Consider the following 22,207-nt stretch of genomic DNA (forward strand, 5'->3'; position numbering starts at 1 on the left):
TTTAGCTGGGACAGCCGATAACGCAACGAAGAACTGAAGAAGCGATCAGTGCGCATTTCGCATCGCCACTTCACCAATTCCTTGACTAGAAATGTCGACCATCGATGGCTTGTTGCGCACGCCCAGTTGACATTTGCGGCACTCCCTCCCCCAAGCCATAATATTATGCATACATGGTATGGTAGTCTTCTGATTTACCATCAGGCGGTGGCAGTATCTTTTTTTCATTCTACCAGAGAAGGGCCCCACTCGGGCCGATCTTTGTCGCCATCTGGATTCTTTTGGAAATGACGGCGTTGGGGCGGACACTATTCTTAGAAGGAGACCCCATGAGTCGGCGAAACTGAGTCTGCGGGCCATGATCACGTCATCATCACATGCGGATCTCAATGGTTCCCTATTTTTCGCCTTTTTTTTTTTTTCTTCTTCGATTTTTTTTTTTCTTAATTTTTCATTTGTCTTGAATCATAGCTGGCTGGCGGGGTGTGGATGATCATAGAAGGCTGGCATGGAAGCACGAATCTCAACCACGATCCGCGAGACGAAGCTAAAGGCGACCAACGAAGGATTCCCGTTGGGCTGAGAGTGGAGGATAAGGGGGACTGCCCGCTGCCTATTGGCACGCTGGTATGTGACAATTATGTGGGATACGACAAGCAGAGAAAGCACAGCTGTGTGACAGGCAAACAAAGGGGAAAAGCAGAAGGAGGGAAGAGAGCAGTCAAGGTGCGGCGTGGCTCAACTGTACATATCTCAGCGCTCCCGACTCGAGTCGGGAAAGACGCTCAACCCTTCGACATACCCTGAATGAGAGAAAGCAGATGAAAGTGGTATCAAAAACCTTTTTTTAAATTTGTGCAATGTGAAAATGATGAGATGAGAGCAGCTTTGGGCTGGGACAGGTAGCGGCCGCTTGTTTATTATGACGTTGCAACGTCTTCTGGTGAGCCCGTGAGCTCATGGCCCCTCTAGTGTCTGGAATGCGCCACATGAGGCGCGCCCATTCTTGGGTGCCCAGAGCGACCACAACAAACACGGGCACCCGGAACGGGTCACAGACATTCCTTCAGAGCGACAATATTTTGCAGAAATCTCATTGGATCACGAGCTAATATCTGGAGAGAAGGATGGACATAGTGCTCATTTTGTTTTGTTCCTGAATGTCTTTGGTCACGCAAGCACGCCCAAGCTCCTAAACATGTGGAAGGCCCGAGAGAGGGGTGTCGGGGAAGACAGCATAAGAAGAAGGCGTTTCTTCGTGGCTTCCAACATGTTGTTTTCTTCCTCCGACCTCATCTGGCGATCCACAGAACTCGATATTTCGTTTGTGTGTCCTCGTTCCCCCCCCCCCCCCCCCCCCCCTTTCAGTTCTGCTTTGTGGTTTTATCTGGCCCTAGTCACTCACTTGTAAACCAACAAACGCTCACTCAGTCATTACCGTAAGGCACGACCTACTACACATCTCAGAACACTTTCGTTTGTTTACCACAAAAAACAATGCTTCTAATCGCGCTTCGATACCCTTTCTCACGCTAAAGATACACTCACTGCCCCCAAGACAGGCAAAACAGACAGAAGAGAAAAATGCAGACGCCATCCGTCCTCATCGTCACCAGCACCCTCACGGCCGCTGCGTCCGCGCTGCAGCCGGCCATCGTCAACGGCACCGTCGTCACTCTGACCAAGGTCCACGACTACGTCGAGACTTGGTGTCCGGAGCCCACGACGCTGTACTTCAACGACAAGGCGTACAGGATTGACAAGCCTACTACTTTCGTCCTGGATGGGTGCCCCTGCACTGAGGTCTGGGTAAGTTTGCCCTACTTGTTACCTATAAGAAACCAAAACAGCTGATCAGCGTGAAACAGACTACTCATCAGGCTGCCCAGCCTACCGGCCAAGCCCAACCGCCACCGGTCAAACCCCCAGCGCAGACTGGTGGTCCCGGCTACGGCGGCTATGGTGGTTACGGTGCTTACACACCTGGCCAGGGCGGTCAGCCTGGTCAACCCGGCCAGCCTCAGCAACCGGGCCAAAGTGGTGCACCTGGTGCTGGTTACGGCGGCTACGGTGGCTACGGTGCTTACACGCCCGGCCAGGGTGGTGCTCCGGACGCAGGCAACCCCGGTGGTGCCCCCGGGAGTGGTGGTTCACCCGCCAGCTCCGGCCGCCCTGTTCTGTGTGGCGGCCAGTCGTGCCCTACAAACGTCGTCTTGGCTGGCGCCGAGAAGCAGGCCGTCCTCGCTAGCACTTTTGCCCTTGTGGCTGGTGCCATCGCCCTCGTCGCCTTGTAAACGTCCACTCACGCTCTCATGCACACATATCCACGCCATACCATTTTACCCCCGGCCTTTCCTTCCCACTCTATCAAAGTAAAGAGATCTGTAAAGCGCTGAGCGATAGTCGAGGAAAAAGGGGGGCGGACCGAAGCCAGAATCCTCTGAGCTGCGCCTTCTCATTCGCCTTCCCTCTCTACGTCTATCCTCGCTAGCTAACCAATCTCCTTCTTTGAGGGTGTGAAGAAAAATTTAAGGGGCCACTATGGTTTTTCACCTTGATTTTTTTTTTTTTTATGGACGAAACGACCAGAGCACACGACGCACAGTTTGGGTATAGACTATAGAGTGACGAGACCCATTTTTCTCATCTACTGACGCCATCTTTTTTTTTTAACGCCCGACATGCCCCTTGACGCTGTTATAGACGGACACACGGATAGTTAGAATGGGGACGGACAAATGAAATGACGGGGAGTGATATACGAGAAAAAGCTCAAGCGAATAGAATTACACGCGGTCCCGCTGGAACCCGGGTGAAAGACCGGGGGAAGGGCGGCTTTGACTGCTCAGTGGATGAGGGGGAGACATTTCCTTTGTTATACCACCCGCTGATTCATTATTTTTAGTTCCTACGGGGGAACCATTATTATTTTTACCAATTTTTTTTTCTTTTTCTTTTTTCGCGCTGGTCTTATTCCGGGGGGGAATAAAAGCGTATTTCTTTGTATTATAGTGTTTAATGTGGACATCTTGTTGGTGTCCCCTCGACTTGACATCTTGGAGAATTTATTTTGTTCCTCTTGATTAGATGCTGAACGTGTAATTTGTTTCTGGAAAGTGTCTTGAGCCGCGTCACCCTACACTTTGCAAGACAAGCGAGATTTTTGAGATTTAGTCATGTATATTTAATTAATTCATGTTTTTGAGGGGGAAAAAAAAAAAACAATACACACACACAAAAACGAGAAGAGTAAAACATGACATACATTCCATCAAAGGACAAGCAAGTCGTAATTAGTTGGCAGTCACTTTTGCGGTGTCGGAAGCGTAACATGCCATTGGACAATTGAACCCTGCGTTGCCCAATCGCGGAAGGCTGTGCCGCAACCTTGCATATACTACTACTACTACTACTACTACTACTACTACTACTACTACTACTACTACTACTATTCACGGGAATGACGTGATGGGAAGACTTTGTGTGTGTGTGTGTGTGTGTGTGTGTGCGAGATCTTGCAGGCATCCAATAGATTTGCTAGATAATGGGAGGGTATCGACTACTTGTTTTTTCTTTCCCCTTTTTCCTTCCTTGTAACTAACTAGTGCACGCAAGCCATGCCAACCAAATAAGAGCCCTCCACAGGGTGGCAAAAATCAAATGAAAAAAAAAAAATTAGGCCGGCGGGCATGCATGCAGCTCACTCCAGCTCGGCGATGAATTGGCCATTTCGTTGACGTTCGGCGCGCCGCTTTGCGTCATTGCCGGGCATGCCCGCCACGAAGGGTGACGTGAATGTCGAATGCGATGTATTGACGTCGTAGGGGGTAGCTGCGTGGGTGTAATTGTTGAGGACGGGCTGCTGTGACCTGATATCCGGCCACGAGGGCTTCTGGGTCGGCGCACCTTTGGAAGCGTGTCGAATATGCAGAGGCCTCGGGTAGGCGCTGGTGGTATGGCCATCGCTGGGCGGGGCTGGTGAAGATTTGTTACGTGGTGGTCTGTAAGGAAGGTCCATCTGATTTGTGAGGGACGTGTAGCTCGGGACGCGATGAGTCTGCGGCGGAGGCGTATGCCGCGGGCTGTTTGTATGTGAGCTGGAGCTGAAGGGTCCGGAGGTTGCTGAGTTGTGGCTGTGGTGTCGCCCATGCGACGGCTGGTACTGCGAGCTGAACTGGCTGGTTTGGGGCTGAGGTTGAGTAGAAGAGGTCTGCTTGATCTTGGACTTGATGCGCTCGACCAGTTGGCCGTGGCTCTTTTTGAGCGTTTTCTTAACGAAGGATGTGGTGAAGACGTTGCAGCGCATATCGACGTCTTCACGTAGATATAAGCCTGTAAGAGGGGCGCCGATGCCCAGTTCGACGGGCTCGATGGGCTCTCCCGGAAGCGAGCCGGCGACGGTCCACTTATCTCGGATTTCGAGGCCCATCGGAGCATAGCAGTGGGTCTGCAGGCCGGTGGGCAGGTCGTGGAAGGCGCATGTGTAGCTGACATCGCTGGTGGCCAGGCCGCCCGGCAAGTAAGAGATCTCGTCGGTGAGGGAATACCAGACGCACGAGTGCTCCTCTGGTGGGGCATGGGCAGGCGGCTTGATGATGTGACGTTCTTTGATAAGGGGGTTCAGATCGATCATTTCAAGGTGATTGTGGAGAAAGTCGAGGACGGCCTCGCGACTTATGCCTGCAGGCAGTGGGGAGATTGTGGTGAATGTGGTGCGTTTTGACATGGTTTTGAAAATGCGTCGAGGCGGCGATGAATGGGCAGAACGGATTAAGATTGTGGGTTATTTGTGAATCATGCACAAGAAGACGAAGAAGAAGAAGAAGAAGAAGAAGAAGAGAATGGGGGAATGTGAGGTGAGTTTAAGGTTGCCAAAGTTCGGGTGAACGCTTGTGTTTCGTCGGTTGGCTGGATAGGAACGAGAATTCCAGCTGTAGGCGAGAGTCAAGGAGTTTGTTTGCCAAATAGGAAGCCTGGGTGACTATCTATGACGAAGATGCGACAGGGATGAAAATGGTTGAGTATTGTGACAAGATCAACTTGTGCGGTCGTGGGGAAGGAAGTCTGTGTGTAAGTACGTGGGTTTCCCTCGGAGGCAATGCCAGCTAGGCTCGGAGACGGAGGACGGAGGCGCAGAAAATGGACCGGGACAGGAGCTCTCCGTGGGGCGTAGCGCTGGTAGTGGCGTAGTCGCGCGGTGAGGCCGATGTGTCCCCAGTGGAGGTGTGCGTGCCGGAAGCTGGAGATGCCGGTTGAAACAGAAGGAGGAATGCCGGGGGTATGCGGATATTGAAAAGGTAAATAGAAGTAAAATTAAAAACAACAGTAGGTGTGGCAGATTGTTTCCTGGGTTTGGGGTGGTGAAAGGGGAGAAAAAAGGGCTGTAGGGGTCTTTTGAGGGAGATGAGATAGATGGGGAGACACAAAAAATGGAGTAAGGATAAAGAAGTGCTGACTCGTTGAAGTAACTACAAGCAAATACCAAATTAAAATCAAGCACACATAGCACGCGGTAACCGGACTCCGTTCCCTTCCTTTACGGGGTAGGAAAGAAAAAAAAGAAAAAAAAAAGAAAAAAATAGGATCAGTTCAGTCAGGCCTGGCAAGGCCTGAGGAATGAAAATCACTGGACCAGGTGAAGCTGGGCGGCCGCCTCATACCAGGGAATAACAGGGCATACAGAACCGCCACGGCAACTGCCATTAGTTGACTGGCGGGTTCATGTTTTAGGTAGTTTGAGATGACGGCTTTGGGGCAGGGGGGAGGGGAGGGTCTGGTGCGGCATGTTTGTCAGTCATGGCAAAGTATTGGGTGCCACTCTTTCCCTCTTGGCTCTCGCGGCGGGTTTACGCTATTTCTGGCTGATGCTGCTCCTAAGGTGCTCTCTAGATGACAAAACAGAGACAAGGGCTCTAAAAGTGGCGTCGCCACGGTTGGCCGTACACGGTTTGGTACTTGAACAGGTCGTTCGGTCAGCGCTGGTGACCAGAGGAAAGGGAGACAGACACCTACAGACACCCACAGCACAGCTGCAGACACGGACATGATGCAGAGTGCAGAGTGCAGAGTGCATCCCGCCGCGAACGGCACTGCGGGCTGGTCAAGGCCGCAACGTGGCGGCCGCCGTCATGGGGGGCAGGGCACTCTTAGCGGTGCGTGCTCAAAAACAATTGGACCAATACATAGTATCCTGCGCCCCGCGATCCCGCTAACCCTGAATGCTGCCGAGGTCCTACCTACCCCCCTTCAAGCTGCAGTACCAAACAGACAGACCCACAACTACTACAGCTCCTGCAGCTTGTTTACCCCGGGCCGACATAGCTTCTATTGTATCTTATTTTGTGTTGGCAACACAGGCGAATGTTTATCCGCACAACAGTTTCCCTCCAGCTCGTGAACGCTAACAGTTTTTTTTTTTTTTTCTTTTCTTTTTCTTCTTTTCACAGGTGAGAACATCTCTCTTAGCAGCCCCATCAACGAACGCCTCGGGGACCCCTTCATAAATCCCAACCCCCGCCTTTTCGGCCACCTCCGGTCCATCTGTACCTGAGGGAGGGTCTGTCTGCTGGGACAGCTCGCGTGAGCTCCCCCTTCCCCCCCTAAGAGACCCTCATCAACCTGTCGGCCGCCAGTCACACCTCCAAAAGTCTCATATCTCTTCTCTCTTCCCTCATGCCACAAAAATCACACGCTTAAATAATACCCCTTTCTCGTTGTACGACAGTGATATGCCGCATAACATCTAACTAGAGAAGGGGGATAGGCCTTCTGAACCTAAGTCGTGGTGGCGCTCAGCAGTGATCCCCTGTTTCACAACATATACGTGCTGAAGGATCCTGTAAGATCATCGTTGTATCACCACCAATCGCACCTGCCCCCGATCTCCTGACGATCACTGAAAATAAAAATAAAACACCAAAAAAAGGGCTATGATGAAAAGAAAAAGACCAGCTTCCAAAACCTGCCTGCCACCCCCCTTTAAGCACGTGCACACATATTTTTCCCACGTAACTTTCCTTTTCACGGAGCAAACTCCTAGCTTCTCAGCGCACTGGCATCTGAAGTCGCCTCACAGTCCCTTCGTCTCGCCTTAAAAGCTCCGTAGAGTGACGGCGAGCTTTTCCCCGTTCCCGCTTCACCCATTTCACTAGCTTTCCCTTCTCTCGGGTCCCGCTAACGGCACCCTCAGATAGGGGGGCCCCCCCTCCTCGGACAGTGAGCGGTATGTATCAGACTTTTTCCTCTCTCTCTCTCTCTCTTCCCCCCATGATTCCAAAGCAATGCAGCGCGTATGTTGCGCCAGGGCGCCCTTAGTGCTGCGTAAAAGTGCGAGGGCACGTCCTCTGAAATAGACCCGTCGTCTGTTCCGTAGCGCCCCCGCGTCCGAATACGCGCGCTAGGAAATGCCAAGGGCAATCTTGGTGATGGTCGGGGCCAGCTTCCCGACATTCAACGTAACGCGTCGGTGCGAGCGAGTGAGCGAGCGCGCGCCCGCGCAGTACGCTAGTCATCTTGTCACTGGGCGAGATACTGGTATTGTCACAGTGACATGGTCAAGCTACGTGTGTACGAGACTGATGTATTAGCCATGTTGCGTGACTTCCTTCGGCCGTACACTCCCCTTTTCCTGATACTATACACACCTTGTGTGTAGCTAGCCGCTTGCTCAAATCTCTTTACACCACCGCGCCAGGACGTTGTTTAGCTTGACGCCCACAGGAATCTCCTCTAGTGCCATGTCGACCTTCCACATCTTGCCTTCCAACCCGCCGTACGCCGATCCCCGCCCGGTACCGACACCCGCCGGCACGAGGAGACCGAGCGATACGAGCCGCTCCCAAGCCGTGCCGGCCACCCCGCGACCCCATACCCGCACTCCACCGCCCAACGCGAGCATCCCAGAAGTCGCCGACTGTAAGCGTTGCCTGCCCATCAGTGATCCGTACTCGTCGTATGCCATGGCGAAGTTGACCGTGTCTGTGTGAGCCACGATGTCTAGCCTTGCTGCCGCGATGAGCAAAGCCAGGTCGAGCTCCGAAAGTGAAGGTAGGATATGTAGTTTGGAGGTTGGTGGTCGGAGAGATACAACCGGGCTGGCAGCGGCCGGAATGACCAGGTTCAGAGATGCATTCGACGGTGCTGACAGAGGGAGAATGCATTCAGTGAGGAACGCGGATACGGATTTTGTTGTGGCGTAGTGATACTGCAGGAGGTTCTGGAATGACTTCTCCTTGTGTAACGCCTGCAGTTTGGTCAATACATCATCCCTGCGGCCAACGCTGTGAAAGAAAGAAAAGAAAAAATAAGCTCTCACCTCAATCATTGAATTCCAATTCGCCTGGAAAGCATCGTGACCTTCCAGGCTCACGTCGATCCCCTCAACCTCCATGTCCTCCTCGTCAACCGTGAGACCCTGTTTGCACACCTTCCAGTACGCGGGCGGGCTCCTCGGCAGCGACAGGTACACGTATCGATGGCTGAATCGACTCTTGACGCGCTTCTCGAGCATCTCCACCACATCCATGCGTGTTGTGCAGCCCAGCACCGCGATTGGAGCCTTCCGGGCCTGCGCGATGTCGAACAGATTGTACAACAGAGTTTGGCGGGGATGGGCGGCGAACATGTCGAATTCGTCAATGATGAAGACGACTGCCTGTGATGTCACGCCCTCTTCCGTCTGAGCCATTTCCGACGGGTGGGAGAGCAGCGCAAGCAGCGAGGTCATGGTGTCGGCGTAATTTGTCTGGGGAGGGTCAGTCAGATGCCGGTTTCCTTTACTGGTTCCGCAGGAATAACCTACTCGGGAAGTAACCTCGTTTTCGGCGTCCATCTCCTTGCCCAGCTGGCGCCATATCTCCTTAAGAGCCAGTTTGTCATCCGTGTGAATGAAACCGTTCAGCCGCACTGTATGAAACTCACTCTTATGCTGTAAAGAGAGGTCGGCAATGATGCCCTCGACAAGCTGTCACTCGTTAGTCTCCTTCAAGTACTGTGCCATTCGTTCCCCATACCGTGGTCTTGCCGCAGCCTCTCGCGCCGATCACCAGCATCGAGTTGCCCTCCCCTGCCAGAACAGTCTGCTCCACGAGCTGATGAGCTTTCTCGTAGGCCTCGTCCTGGTCGATCAATTTGATGCGCCGGCGCCCCGTACATCGATCCAGCAGCACCCTCTTCATGCTACTCAGGTGCTGTTCATAGTTGGGAATCTTGGCCACCTCCACCGCCGCCACCGCCCGAGACTCCTTTTGCTGCACGCAGTCGTTACAGTACCAGTCCCCCCTAGGTACCCGAGGGATATCGTAGCACTTTTGGTGATAGGCTTTGTCGCATCCATCGCAAAACAAGATCCTGTTGCCAGCCTTCGAATCGGGCTTGGAACATATTGCGCAGACATCTTCGTCTTCATTCCCCTCCTCCTGCTCTTCGTCTTCGGCTTTCTCCTCTTCTGCCTCAGGCTCGGATTCCTCCTCTTCTACCGGCTCCTCTTCCAGGGCCTTTGCAGATCCTTTTCGTGATTTTGTCGGCTTGACAGTCGGTGTCGCTGTCGCCTCGATAAGCTTCTTTGAAGGCTTTCTGCTTCGCCCGGACTTGGACGGGAGATCCTCAAAGAAAACCTCCTCCTTGTCCTCCTCGTTCGTCGGGTCGAAAGCGACGCTCTTGCTCCTCCTCACCGAGCCATCCCGTCTCGACGGCGTCAGGATGCCCTTCAGCGGCATGGAAACGTTCCTCTCGGCCTTGCCCGTTGCCCTTTTCGTTTCCTGACCGTCGTAGGTGGCCACGGAGGACCTTGCACGGGGCACTGGTGTGCCGGAACGGCTTCCACCCAACTTCTCCTCCTGTCCTTCCATCGCTTTCGCCGTCAGGGTTCTGTGCCTTCCGCTGGAGCGCACCTTCAACGGCGAATCCTCAATCGTCGCAACCTCCTCTTCTGGGTCTACGGCCATTGCATCATCATCATCATCATCATCGTCACCCTCATCCTTTTCCTTTTGTGACTTCCGCTTCCCCTTTGCAACATTACTTTTCCTCCTCGTTGGGCTCGCCTTCTGCGCATTCGCCTCTTTCGGGTTGACGTGCAGCTCGTCATCAGAGTCGGGGACCTCGTAAGCGTCGACATTGACCTGGCCACGAGCAGATATCGGGACCTTGGGCGTCGGTCGGTTGACGCTCCTGACGTTGCGGATCCGTTGCGGCGGGTTGTCTCCGGTCGGGGAGTCGGGGACTTCGTAGGGGGAGCTCGCTGGCGGGGCAGCAGCCTTGCGCGTTGACTTCTTGACGGCGGACGAGCTGGCGCCGGGGGTGGACTTTGGCGTCGTCGGGGAGGACTTGGCGGCGTCGAGCTTGCGCTTCTTCTGTAGGGACCACGGCACCGCGGGCTCCTTTCCGGGAGGACGGCCACGTTTGCGGCCCTCGGAGCCAGTGTTGGGGGCCATCGTGGGTGCTAACTCATGAAGCGTGGTTGTGATAAACCCAAAGTTTGTTAGATGCCCGGACGTGATGATGAGACCACTGCCGGTTGTATGTCGGAAGGGCAAGTGATCCGGGAAGCGGGTTAGTGGTGGCTCCAGTGGCGGTCTCTGGGGTTACCGTTCGGGGATTTTGGAGTGAGCGAGACAAGGGTCCGACGCGTCGTCAGAATTGGACGCGCCGTAATTGCAAGCGAGCTGCCAAGTGCGCCCGAGCTTTCGGCGGTGTGGGTCCCCGGCCGGTGAAGCTTCACCCGAACAGATGAGGGATGTCCAAGACTTACTCTCCTTCCGACTTACATTTTTTAAATGGTTTTCTTATGATAGTACTAAAACTTTGGTAATCGGTATTTCTATACTTGCTCCCTATCTATAGGAAACCAGTGTATTTGGTCAGCCTACCTAAGCGCTCATTCTTGGACTATGCCTACAGAAACTCATGCTTGGCAGTTCCAGCCATGAGAGGTCATTACTTAGCAGTTGGCAAATACTACAACCCACGCCAGGTAGAACGACAAGTGAAGAGAACCCGCAATTGATTTTCGCAAGAACCTGGCCTGACGCCGATAGTATCAGAACATGCAGCACTAGGACGTCAACGAAATGTGCTCATTTCATACACAACGCACCTGTCACTCGCGAACTAAAAATAATCATGCCATGTTTTAATCTGATCTATTCATAGATAGTAAGGTGCAACCTCAGCGGCGCTCATGTACTCATACATTTTCTCACCACAACCCATGACGCTGTTTTCTCCTCTGTCAGGTAACCCGGCAGCACTGTAAAAGAGTTTCTAAAGCTGCTCGTCATCATCCAGGTGCCGAACGCTATGCATTCTCTTCGTTGAGAAAAAACTGCTCTATAGCTCCTAACCATTGTACCGTGCCATCAGCGGCACCCGCTTCTTTTTATTTTCGAATGGTTCTTCCAAAGCAAGTCATAGGCCATATCCCTCTAGAATTGGGCCTTCGCTCCAAAGCTAATCCAAAATTTGTGTTTTAAAATCTCAAATCTCACTGGAGATCACTCTAAACAGCCTCAGTAGTGGTCTCGTCGGCGGCCTCAGCAGCCTCAGCCTCAGCCTCAGGAGCCGCAGTGGTCGAAGTCGGCTCGGCGTCCATCTCCTCAGGGGTGGGAGCGTCCTCGATGTCGGCGTAGTCCTCGTCCGCAATCGTGTTGCCCGAAGCGGCCTTAAGCTTGGCAGCCTCTTCAATCTGCTTCTGCTTCTGAAGGCTGTTGTTGATCAACGGCGTGGTGTCGTTAAAGATACGGAGCAGCATAGCTGTCCGGTCCTCCTTGGGAAGCATGAGGTTAAGAGAGTGGATGCTCTTCCACAGAGGGAGTGCCATCCGCTCGCTAAACTCCTCGTCGGAGCCGTCAGGCTCGACGCGCAGCACGCAGCAGCCCATGCCAATGTCCCTAACACGCTCACCAATCTCGCCCATCTTCTCCCACTCGCCGTCGGCAATGCGAGGGAACATCTCGATGAGAAGCTTGCGGAGCGTCTCCTTCTTGGTAAGGCGCACGACACGCTGCTCACCAACGTAGCCCTGCAGGATGGGCATACCCTCGGACTGGATTCTCCAGCGGCAAACCTCGGCCGAAGGAGCGTCCTGCTTCATGAACATCTTGACACCGCCGTGGATGACCTTGATGCCACGGCCCTCGTTCTCGGTGAGGATGTCGCGCGCAAGGGCAGAGGTGTAGTAGATGGCCTTGGCGGGCTCGCCGGCGGCGTTACGTACCATGAAGCGGTCCTCGGGGAATCGGGAGGAAATGTGGTAGAATGTCTTGATGTGCTGGATGACCTCGTGCTTGGAGTCGAGGTACTTGAAGGGTTCCTCCACCTGACCGTGGGCGTTGCGGTTGGCTCTCTGGGGCTTGGCTTGCGACGTCTCGAGCTTGGGTTTTTTCGCTTCTTGGTTCTCGCCGTCAGCCGTCTCATCTTCACGCGGTCGCTTCACGCCGTTCGATGCCTCTTGCTCAGGCTCCTCGGGCTTGGCTTCGGCCTTCTCCTCACTCTTTTCTTCAGTCTTCTCCTCGGTCTTCTCCTCGGGCTTCTCCTCAGTCTTCTCCTCGGTCTTCTCCTCTGCCTTCTTCTCGACGCCGTTCTCGGCCGCGGGCGTGGCAGTCGCTCCGGTTCCGTTCGACTTGGTGGCATCGTCGCTCTTCTGGTCTTCAGGGCGGATCTTGACTTCGGACTTCTTCTGCAAGACGGTGATGAAGAAACCGCCGGTGTCCTGCTGGTGGGCGTAGACTCTCATGCAACGCTCGAGAGGAAGGTTTGCGCACACGCTGCCCTCCAAAGGAGGGAACATGCTCTCAACAAGTCTGCCAGGGGCGATACCGTCGGCGCTGGCCTTGGTGAACTCGTCAACCTCTGCCTGGGAGCTCCATAATCTTCCAGACTTGTCCATAATCTGCCACTTGCGCATGCCAGGGGCTCTGACGAGGCCTTGAAGCTCATTGCTGCAGTCGACGATCTCGACCTTGTCGGGGCCACCGCATCGGTCGATAGCGGCCGCAATGACGGACTCGTTCTCGACAGGGTTCATGGAGCAGGTAGAGTAGACGACGCGGCCACCAACCTTAAGCATGGCGAGGGCGCGCAGCAGAATTCTGACCTGAGTCACATGGAGGCCGAGAGCATTACCGGGTTGCCAGTCCTTCCAAAGGTTCTGATTCTTTCTCAGGGTTCCGTCACCGGAGCAGGGCACATCGGCCAGAATTCTGTCGAACTTGAGGTAGACGGGCTTGTTCGGGGTGGCGGGGTCGGAAGGGAGCTTGATCGCGGGGTACTGAGTGGCATCGTGGTTCGTGACGAGCAGGTTGGGTGATGAGAGACGCTTGAGCTGATGGACAAGCATGTGTCCTCGCTTGTAGTCGGCATCGTTGGCGATCAGCAGGCCGGTGGTGCGGCCAGAATCCGAGGGATCGGCGCCGAGATCAGCCTGGCGCTCCTCCTCGGTCTCTTCGCCGAGATCGAGTCCGTCTTCCTTCGCATTAGCGCGCAGAACCTTTCTGACTCTAGCCTCCTCGCCTTGGTGAATCATCTCGAGAAGCTGGCCAGCCTTGCTACCAGGGGCAGCGCACATATCCAAGACAGTCATGCCGGGGCGGACATCCATCAGCAAGGGAGGGATCATGCTGACAACCTCCTGTCTGCTGATGTTACCAACGCTCGTCTCCGAGACGAGGAACTTCTGGAAAGCAGAGAAGGGCGCATATTTGCGGATGACGTTCTTCGGGGTAGTCATCCACCAGGCGAGGGAGTTGGGGTACCACTCGAGCGGCTTGGGGGGCTCGACAGGGCGGCCATCGGCGTGTTCGATCTTGATGATTTCGGGCATGTATCTGTTCTGGAGAAGCTTCTTCACGGCCAAGGCGTGACTAGGTTGAAGTCAGTCAAGGCCCCAGAAGAGCTGCCTAATACCGTCACTGTTACTCACCCCTTGGAGCCGCAGAAGCGGAAGCTGTTGGGCAAGTCTCTGCGCAGCGCATCCCAGAAGGGACCCTGCTCCTCCTCAGAAAGACCAATGATGGTGTTGTAGTAGCGCTGGAGTTTCTCATTCTCCTTCTTGACAGAAGGGTACGACTGCCACGATTCACTGCGAGGCTGACGGCCACGATCACCGCCCTGGGCGCCACCGCGTCCACCCTTGCCCTTCTTTCCTCCCTATCGCTGGTGTCAGCAGAAACAAAACAAGTCATCGCTTGACCGGGAAGACACTAACTCTGAACTTGCGACCCATTATGGAAGCTCTGTTGACGTGCGTGTGTTGGTGTCGCGGGCGCACGTGTGTTGTGGTAGAGTGGAATGCGAGGTTAGACGGTCCAACTGTGTCGCGCAGTATGAAATTTTGCCATGGCCCAAAGCAGAAGGAAAAAAAAAAAGTTGAAGGTTCGGGTGCCATGCGCCAGCCCCTCGATTGGAGAAAATTGGCCAATAGTGTCGCGGTATGTGGGCTATCTTATCACCCCGCATTGGACCCCTGTCATCCAGGGTCTCACCCCGGCTTGTATCCGCTGAAGCTGTTTGAAAGACAGCTCCTCAAGATTCAACAGCTCCATCCTCGGCCTGGATTCGTTCTCCTTGCAGATTGCATATACCCAGCTTCATCTCAACTTCTGAAGGCTCCTATGTCACGCAGTTTCAATTCTCGAAAATAAAAGTCACACCACCAAAGCTCAACATCTTTACTTTCTACCTAACAGCCATGGAAACCTTGTAGTTCCGTGATATCCGCTGGGCAAAGTAACAACTGTCATATGCCTGTTCCTTGGTCATTGTACACGCGCTAGTAGAAGAAAAATGAAAAGAGTATTCAACGGGCCTCGTTGTGTGTTGGATGGTGTACACTACAGAGACGACTCTTGTATTAATGTCTTGGAACTGATTGGATCGTGCTCATGGTGTGAAGTGGGCACCGAGGCATTCAACACAAGGATCGGCCCAACACCGGCCGTCCAAAGCGGGGTTCCCCGGGTCTCGGGGGTGTCTTTCCACCTCCCGGGCGTATTTGTGTCCTCTTACTGCTGTTTTGTTGGTCACGGGGGAGCAGCGCTAGGGTGTCGCCACAAACAGAAGCTTGGAATTGCCGTTAGGATGCTGGAAAATAGCAGCCGAAAGTTGGAAGCCGAGAGTCTAAGACATCCCCGCATGAAGCAGGCGTTGCGCCTTTCGGCTCGACTACGGCGCCGAGAAGACATCTCACATTACTTAAATACTCTTGAATGTTTAAAAGCCCCCGCGCTCATCCTGCTAGTCACCACTTCCAGTACCATAAATCCGTAATACTGATTTTCCCACTGGCCCTCCTACAATGGCACCCGCAACAATTGTCAATCAGCTCCCTGAAGCTGAAGCTACAGCCACCACCAACCCTGCCAATGGCAACGGCAAACCCACCACCAAAGACAAAGGCGAACTTAACTTCTCTAGTTTCCCCAAACCCACGAAACACGATGATCCGTACAAGCAACGACAGCACTTGAAGGAGCGTTTGGCTCTAGGTTTCCGCATATTCGCCAAGAACGGTTTCGATGCTGGTGTCGCTGGCCATATCACAGCTCGGGTGCGTCTGGGGCTGCTTCATCTCGTCTCAACCTCACCCGTCTGACAGCACTTGCAGGATCCCGTTGAGCCCAACACGTTTTGGCTGAACCCATTCGGTGTCCCCTGGCCGCTCCTCAAGGCCTCTGATCTCATTCGTGTAGACGATAAGGGAGAGATCGTAGAAGGTGGCCCTGTGAAGCTTCTCAACACCGCTGGTTAGCCACTTTCGAAAGACTGAAACCGCCAAAAGAACATACTGACGGGCCATAGCGTATATGATTCATCATGCAGTCCACGAGGCCAGGCCAGATATCATCTGTGTTGCCCACTCGCACTCGCTTTACGGCCAAGCCTTCTCCGCTCTGGGCCGTAACCTCGACATCATCAGTCAGGACACGTGCGCCTTCTACAACGACATTGTACTCTACAACAGTTTCGGCGGTATCGTCCTGGGGAAAGAAGAGGGGCTCCGTATTGCAGAGGCACTGGGCGACAAGAAGGCCGCCATCTTGCAGAACCACGGCCTCATCACCTGCGGCAAGTCGGTCGAGAGCTGTGTTTACTGGTTCCTCAGCCTCGAGCGCTGCTGTCACCAGCAACTTCTCGCCGATGCCGCCGCCGGTGGTCGTAGTCACGAGACGGTGAAGGTTGAAGTGGAGGATGCTGAGTTTACGTACAAGTCCATCGGAACTGAATACGCTGGATGGTTTTCGGGGAAACCGGCTTTCGATATGATGGAACACGAATCCGGCGTATCGTACAAGATGTAACTTGAAGTGGTCCTTCCCCCCCCCCCCCCCCCCCCCCCCCCCGTAACCAAATCAGTTGGATAAATGTTGAACCAGTGTGCAACCTACCATTCGCCCATTCGCACATTCACACCCGTAGTGTGACACAGAACTTGACAGCGAGGGATGTTGTACTAAAGCAAAAAAGCCCTTATTTTCTCCAGCTAAACTGTCGCTGTAGCTCTTCCACTACCAGTAGAGATGTAGGTTTCTAGACCTGAAACTGAACGGCACAGTTTAAAGAGAATAACGTCAATGGTATCGTGTCTTTGACAATGAGTGGTATTGTACAAATATTAGTACAGAAATAGTATACATTTACTCGTCAAGCAGTCCTACAGTCCAGTGGACAATCCGATCAACGCCCTGTCCATTGATGGCGCTCACGGGAATGACGGCACAGTTCTTCGTCCAAGCGCCTTCCACCAAACTCGGGTGAGGTGCAGTTCCCTTGTTGATCTGCTCCACGTACTCCCTCAGCTTCTTGAAGTTCTCCTGAGTCTCGGGCAGGTCGGCCTTGGTCGCCACCACAAACCAGGGTTTGGACGCGATATGCAGACCCGATTCCTCTTTGGGTGCCGCGGGGGCGTCGGCAATCATCATGTTGTTCTCAGGTGGTCGTTGATTGTTGGCACCAGAAGTAAGATCCCAATCGATACGGGCATCGACCTCACGATCCCGCTCCTCCTCTTCGCGCCTCTGGGCATAAAGACCAACCTCTTTCCACAGCGCATCGAGCGCCTGCACAGCAGGTCCTGCAGAAAGGTCGATGACAAAAGCGAGCACACCGGCGCGCTCGACGTGGCGGAGGAATTCCATGCCGAGACCGCGATCCAGATGGGCGCCCTCGATGAGGCCAGGGATGTCAGCAACCGTAAAACGGGTCCGCTGCTCGACCTGAACCTCTTCCTCGGGGCCACCAAGAGCAGAGGGGGCGGCCGGATATCGCTTGTAGCTCTTGATGACGGGACGGCCTTTGTAGTTGTCCAAGACGACAGTGCCAATGTTTGGCTGCAATGTCGTAAAAGCCCAGTTGCCAACTCGAGTGCGCGAGTTAGTAAGTGCGCGGAGCAAGGTGCTCTTGCCAGCATTGGGCAGGCCTACGAGCCCGACATCGGCAAGGAGCTTCAGCTCGAGCTCGATTTCCATGGTTACAGCGCGCTCGCCCTTGGTTGCAAAAATCGGTCGAGGGTATTCGCGAGACACAAAGTGGGGGTTGCCCAGGCCACCGATGCCACCAGTTGCAAGGAGGACAGGCTGCTGTGTCGGGCGCGATAAGTCGATCTGAATGGGGCCGGGGGGTTGGTGATACAGGCGCTGGCGGCGAGGTGCCTTGGGCAATGATATCGTCTTCAGGTCAGACTTGGAAAGTCCCGGGTACAGAAGGAACTTGTGGCGCTCTGGGTCCTCAGGCTCTTCTTCGGGTTCTGGGTTTTTGACCTTACGCTCCTCCTCGATCCATTCTTGATCCTCCTCTTCGACGCCTTCCAAGAGTTCCCGTCGCGCCAATTCCGCCTGTTGATTCCGCCTGGCTCGATTTTCAGCCTTTCTTTGTGCTTGAAGTGTGCGCTGCAGCATTGCATCCTCGGCAACGGGGTCTTCTCTGCTCAACTCGCGGAGGACGGTGCCAACAGGAACGGTGATGATGACATCCTCGCCTCGCTGGCCACCCTTTGAGCTGCCCTGTCCATGTTTTCCTCGGCCTGCGCGAACAAACCGTTTCCTTGCGAGCTTGTGCAGAGACGTTTCACCATGAACTGCCTGAATATAGATGTTGCCTCCATGACCTCCATCGCCACCGTTGGGGGGACCGTCGGGAAGGTATGCATCGCGCATAAATGATATACATCCGTTGCCGCCAGGACCGGCATAGATGGTCAGGCTGGCTTTGTCGGCGAAGTTGGGGGCGGCATAGTCATCCGGCGCTGGATTGAGTCGAGTGGATATAGACTCTTTGGCGACCTGGGTCGAGCTATGTCGGCGGGATGCGAAGGCTCTCGCAACTAGACGAGGGGGGTTTGCGCTTCTAGAGAGGGAAAATGAGGGGTATAGAAAGGGGAGAAAGAGTGGATGACTGCCAGAACATCTCGACGCCATTGTCGACTCTGGAGAGAATCCCGCTCTGGGCCGCAGGTGGTCAAGGACGGTCGGTAGATTGGTCCAGTTCCTTCAGTTCAAACGAAGCTTTGGAAATTTTGGGGGATTATCGCCGTTGAGGCGATAAGATAAGAAAGTACGTTACATAATCGAGCAGGTGCGGGAGCAGCCGATTGGCACTGGGATCACCTAGCGAAGGCTCCCGTCAGTCGAAGCAACCCGAACTGGTGAAAAGAGCACTGCCTCGTTGCCTTGATTTGCCTACATTGGGAAGAGAAGCCATAAAAGGGCGGACTCGGTGTCTTTTCAGCATCGGCAACATTTCTCCTGCATCTCAACGAGTGAAAGCCTGATGCTGGATCACACAGCAAAGGGCAATTCCAACGAAGCCGGAGCCGCATGCAAAAAATGACGCTGCAGCTTACCAATAGTGGATTGCCACAGGACCATTTACTTCGAATCCCGTAATCTGACAACTCAATTTGTCTAGGTATGTTCGCTTCACCCACATGCAGCAGGCTCTGAGAGCCCGGCTGCATGATCCCAAGATGCGGTGAGCCAGCCTGGTGTCTGACAAGAAAGGGGTTTATAGATGCAACAAAACAGCCGTTGACAAAGACCAAACACCGGCGGTAACGCCATACCTGAAATGAAGGCAGACCAAGCGGTCGGCGTAATTGTCCTTACTACGAGTTGTAGTAATGGGATGGCTTCAAGTCATTGGGGAGGCTCAGCTCGGCTCTTATGGGGTGCGCCTCATGACTTGGATCGTTCCAGAGAGAACATGGAAGACGGCAGTGTGACTGGACCGTCAACGTCGCATGGGACGAACGGGGTTCATGGATGATATAAACTATGGATACAGAGGAAAGAATTCCCCTCTTTTTGTTGGTTCGTCTGGTCTGCACTTGGCTGCAGTGCACTGCAGCGGGCTAAAAGAAGGTCTCAGTGGTTGATGGCATCCGTTTGCCTAGTCAGTTCAGTGTGTTTTCCACTGCCATTCAGCTCTCCCCACCCCGCCGGCCGTGTCGGCCCTCTCGAAGTCTGACCCGCCCGACGTCTGGCCCCTCTCCGCTTTCTCTCATCTTCGGTAGCTCCCGTTGGACAGAAAGGCCGACCCAGCCAAAGCGGGCTGGTGTTGCTTGCTCGCTTCTCGCCCAGCCTCCCCTCCCCGCTTCACAGCAAACGCCCCGCGGCTTCTTTTTTTTTCTGACTGCAGGAGGTCACAGGCGTCGGGTACATACTACCTCACGGACGCAGTTACTAAACTATGCGTGCAGCTTTCCTTGACCGCCTTGAAGCCCAATGGCGGAAACTGTCCCGGGACTGAACGAGGGGCGAACAACGCACACATAATCTTTGCCCTCCACTTTCTCATTGCTCGACTGAAGTCCGTCTCTCGCTCTCTCGCTGGCCGCAGCTTTACACACTTTCTCCCGTCTTCCACCCTCCCACCCCCCTTCTTCCCCCCCTACTAGCACTCGCCGATCAGATCTCATTGGGACGCCGTCGGGCAGACGACCTCTTTTGTTGGCGCCCCCCTCCATTGGGCCACTCTGCCCCAAGACTTGCATATTGCAAGACGCTCGCATTCGAGCCACGACACTCGCTGCAGTCAAAAACCCCTTCCCATTCGATCTTCTCTTCATCTTCCTGCGCCCTCGTGGATCGAACTATCTTCTCCCCACGTCTCCTCTGCATCGCCTGCTTTGTCTCCTGTTGAATTCGAGTCGGTCGTGTTGTGTCTTGTCCTGCACTGGCTACCAGCACGACCTCTTCTCGTTTGCTGCCGTCTCGCTTTTCGCCATCGCGCGACCTTTGAATCGTTGCTTGACGCTGCCTCACTGCCGTTACCGTTGTTGCTGCTGCTTGTTGTTCGCGTTGCTGTTTCATGCTTCTATGCTGCATGGTACATAGCACCAGCCGACAGGAGCAACTCGCTTTATTCGTCTTAGTTTTGTTTATTCCCAATTCCCTCCCCTTACCGCCGCCGACGCTTCTGCTGCTACCGTTTCCCCTCTCAATATTAAGTAAGGTCAGTTCATCACCGCCTTCCTCTCTTCTTTTCTATCCTTTCTTTTCCCTCCCACGACTCTTGCATTCAGAACCCCCCTAAACCCAGCACTTTGATTATTTATTTATTTTTTTTCATTTTTCTCTTATGAGACCCATGACTTGGGTCTCGAGGAAGAATGACCATTGTACTGATAGTGGATGAACCGTCTTGATCTCCTTGTACAATATTCTCATCTAGAACACTTTCCCTTGTCCACGGAATCCATATCGTTGGTGTCCTTTCCGGGAACCTCCCGCTAAGATGTATCCCAGAGACTATAGGCCGCGAACACCTCGCACGCCTCGTCAACGCAAGACGACAGTTAGGATGGACCCTGACTGTGCCATTTGCCATGCTCCTGCCACTCTGGCATGTGACTGCGAGGCCAAGGGGCTTGATGTTGCCATTAAACAGGCCGAGCATCGTATGATGCAGTCGATATACAACGACATCCGGTAAAGTTTGACGAAGTTTGGTTGCACATCTTCGTTGCTGACTCAATTGCCAGTACCTGGGTTCGAGCACATGCCCAAGACTATATCCTGGAGTATTTCCGTCTTTTGACTGAGCGTCGAAAAGCTGCTCACACTGCCAACCTCGATCGTATCACCGCTCACGCTTACCACTACTATCATGCACCTCCTCACCCTAACGAGATCGCTCAGGCACAAGCAAGCCTAAAGCGTGGCATTGACGAGGACTGGCAATCTAGCGTCCAACGATATCCCGAAGTTTTGGAATACTTTTACAGCTTGGTCGATCTGACACTTCCGCCCGATGACGACCCCGCGGTCAAAGATCCCCCCTTAAGTGCCCTGAGCGGCTCACGGAAAGCCAGCAGAAGAATTGGAGGCGGCGCACCAGCCATTGCAGGCGCCAGCTCCCATGATAAGGACCCGTTTGCACGGAGGACCCCGCCGCCGTACGAGCACCCTAGTAGAATGGATAGGAGAACACCAGGCCCGAGAGAAAATAGGAGATCAGTACCGCCTCCAGGGCCCCCAGGACCTCCAGGACCTCCAGGCCCTTTTGGTGGACGAACTGCCCCTCCACCACCCCCAGGTTCATATTACGGCTGGGGTCCTTGATACTCTACAAAACGCTCCCTAAAGGAATACGTGTCGGATATTCCCCCTTGGAATCATGGTCTCATTTGTTTTGCACAAAACGCCTTCACGCTTTGTAATGATGTTTCATGAAATCCACGAACTGCATGAGTCCCCTTACCGGCTTCATCAGAGTATTGCAGTGCAAAAACAAAGTGGCACGAATCAAAGATCTCTCCATGGCGTTTGACGTTCTTGGTATGTTGTAGAGAGACAGAAATTGTGCTTCAAATTCACACCAGCTCTGTACTTGGCTTTTATGTTTCTTGTTTTTGTCTGATGGTAGGTCGGCGTCGGTGTAAGGACAACGGAAAGAGGAACATCTCATCTTGGCTGGCATTTACTAAGGCGCAGGCCGGATATCATTCCTCTGTGTTTTTTTTTTCTTCCTCTTTTTTTATTCTCTTCATCATTTTTTCGCTAGTTATTTACCACAGGATGAAAAGCCCTCAGATATGTGGCTACTAGAGCAATCTACAAATGTTGAAAGACCACTCTCGATCCCCAAAATGCATCTCTCCTGATCTTGTTGACTGTTACTGATGAAATGAGCTGGGTACACATGGACAACGTTACTCGATATCCGGTTCGACCAGCCACGAATCAAGACTGTCATCTGATCACGCAACGTGAGC

At 53.7% G+C, this 22,207-nt stretch overlaps 7 protein-coding genes across 7 annotated transcripts; 3 read left to right on the forward strand and 4 right to left on the reverse strand.

Annotated features, from left to right (window-relative positions):
* Nucleotides 1-1,584: 1,584 nt before the first annotated feature.
* CTRU02_202292 (cell wall protein) lies at nucleotides 1,585-2,294 on the forward strand (the record flags this gene model as incomplete). Its single annotated transcript, XM_036719697.1, has 2 exons — nucleotides 1,585-1,809; nucleotides 1,869-2,294. 2 exons carry the CDS (start codon nucleotides 1,585-1,587, stop codon nucleotides 2,292-2,294), a joined length of 651 nt encoding a protein of 216 aa, XP_036588399.1.
* Nucleotides 2,295-3,700: 1,406 nt separating this feature from the next.
* CTRU02_202293 (uncharacterized protein) lies at nucleotides 3,701-4,726 on the reverse strand (the record flags this gene model as incomplete). The annotated part of the gene is made up of 1 exon (XM_036719698.1): nucleotides 3,701-4,726. One exon carries the CDS (start codon nucleotides 4,724-4,726, stop codon nucleotides 3,701-3,703), a length of 1,026 nt encoding a protein of 341 aa, XP_036588400.1.
* A 2,940-nt stretch (nucleotides 4,727-7,666) lies between these two features.
* CTRU02_202294 (origin recognition complex subunit 4) lies at nucleotides 7,667-10,433 on the reverse strand (the record flags this gene model as incomplete). The annotated part of the gene is made up of 3 exons (XM_036719699.1): nucleotides 7,667-8,242; nucleotides 8,315-8,962; nucleotides 9,012-10,433. The coding sequence occupies 3 exons, from the start codon at nucleotides 10,431-10,433 to the stop codon at nucleotides 7,667-7,669; spliced, it is 2,646 nt and encodes an 881-aa protein (XP_036588401.1).
* Nucleotides 10,434-11,497: 1,064 nt separating this feature from the next.
* On the reverse strand, nucleotides 11,498-14,383 carry CTRU02_202295 (methyltransferase domain-containing protein; the record flags this gene model as incomplete). The annotated part of the gene is made up of 3 exons (XM_036719700.1): nucleotides 11,498-13,859; nucleotides 13,919-14,145; nucleotides 14,204-14,383. The coding sequence occupies 3 exons, from the start codon at nucleotides 14,381-14,383 to the stop codon at nucleotides 11,498-11,500; spliced, it is 2,769 nt and encodes a 922-aa protein (XP_036588402.1).
* A 909-nt stretch (nucleotides 14,384-15,292) lies between these two features.
* CTRU02_202296 (class ii aldolase adducin domain-containing protein) lies at nucleotides 15,293-16,295 on the forward strand (the record flags this gene model as incomplete). The annotated part of the gene is made up of 3 exons (XM_036719701.1): nucleotides 15,293-15,544; nucleotides 15,602-15,740; nucleotides 15,796-16,295. The coding sequence occupies 3 exons, from the start codon at nucleotides 15,293-15,295 to the stop codon at nucleotides 16,293-16,295; spliced, it is 891 nt and encodes a 296-aa protein (XP_036588403.1).
* A 336-nt stretch (nucleotides 16,296-16,631) lies between these two features.
* On the reverse strand, nucleotides 16,632-18,410 carry CTRU02_202297 (GTP-binding protein obg; the record flags this gene model as incomplete). Its single annotated transcript, XM_036719702.1, has 1 exon — nucleotides 16,632-18,410. The coding sequence occupies one exon, from the start codon at nucleotides 18,408-18,410 to the stop codon at nucleotides 16,632-16,634; it is 1,779 nt and encodes a 592-aa protein (XP_036588404.1).
* A 2,317-nt stretch (nucleotides 18,411-20,727) lies between these two features.
* Nucleotides 20,728-21,554, forward strand: CTRU02_202298 (uncharacterized protein; the record flags this gene model as incomplete). The annotated part of the gene is made up of 2 exons (XM_036719703.1): nucleotides 20,728-20,921; nucleotides 20,975-21,554. The coding sequence occupies 2 exons, from the start codon at nucleotides 20,728-20,730 to the stop codon at nucleotides 21,552-21,554; spliced, it is 774 nt and encodes a 257-aa protein (XP_036588405.1).
* Nucleotides 21,555-22,207: the final 653 nt, after the last annotated feature.

Source organism: Colletotrichum truncatum (genome assembly GCF_014235925.2).
Source record: "Colletotrichum truncatum strain CMES1059 chromosome Unknown Contig_0001, whole genome shotgun sequence".
Classification (NCBI taxonomy): Eukaryota; Fungi; Ascomycota; class Sordariomycetes; order Glomerellales; family Glomerellaceae; genus Colletotrichum; species Colletotrichum truncatum.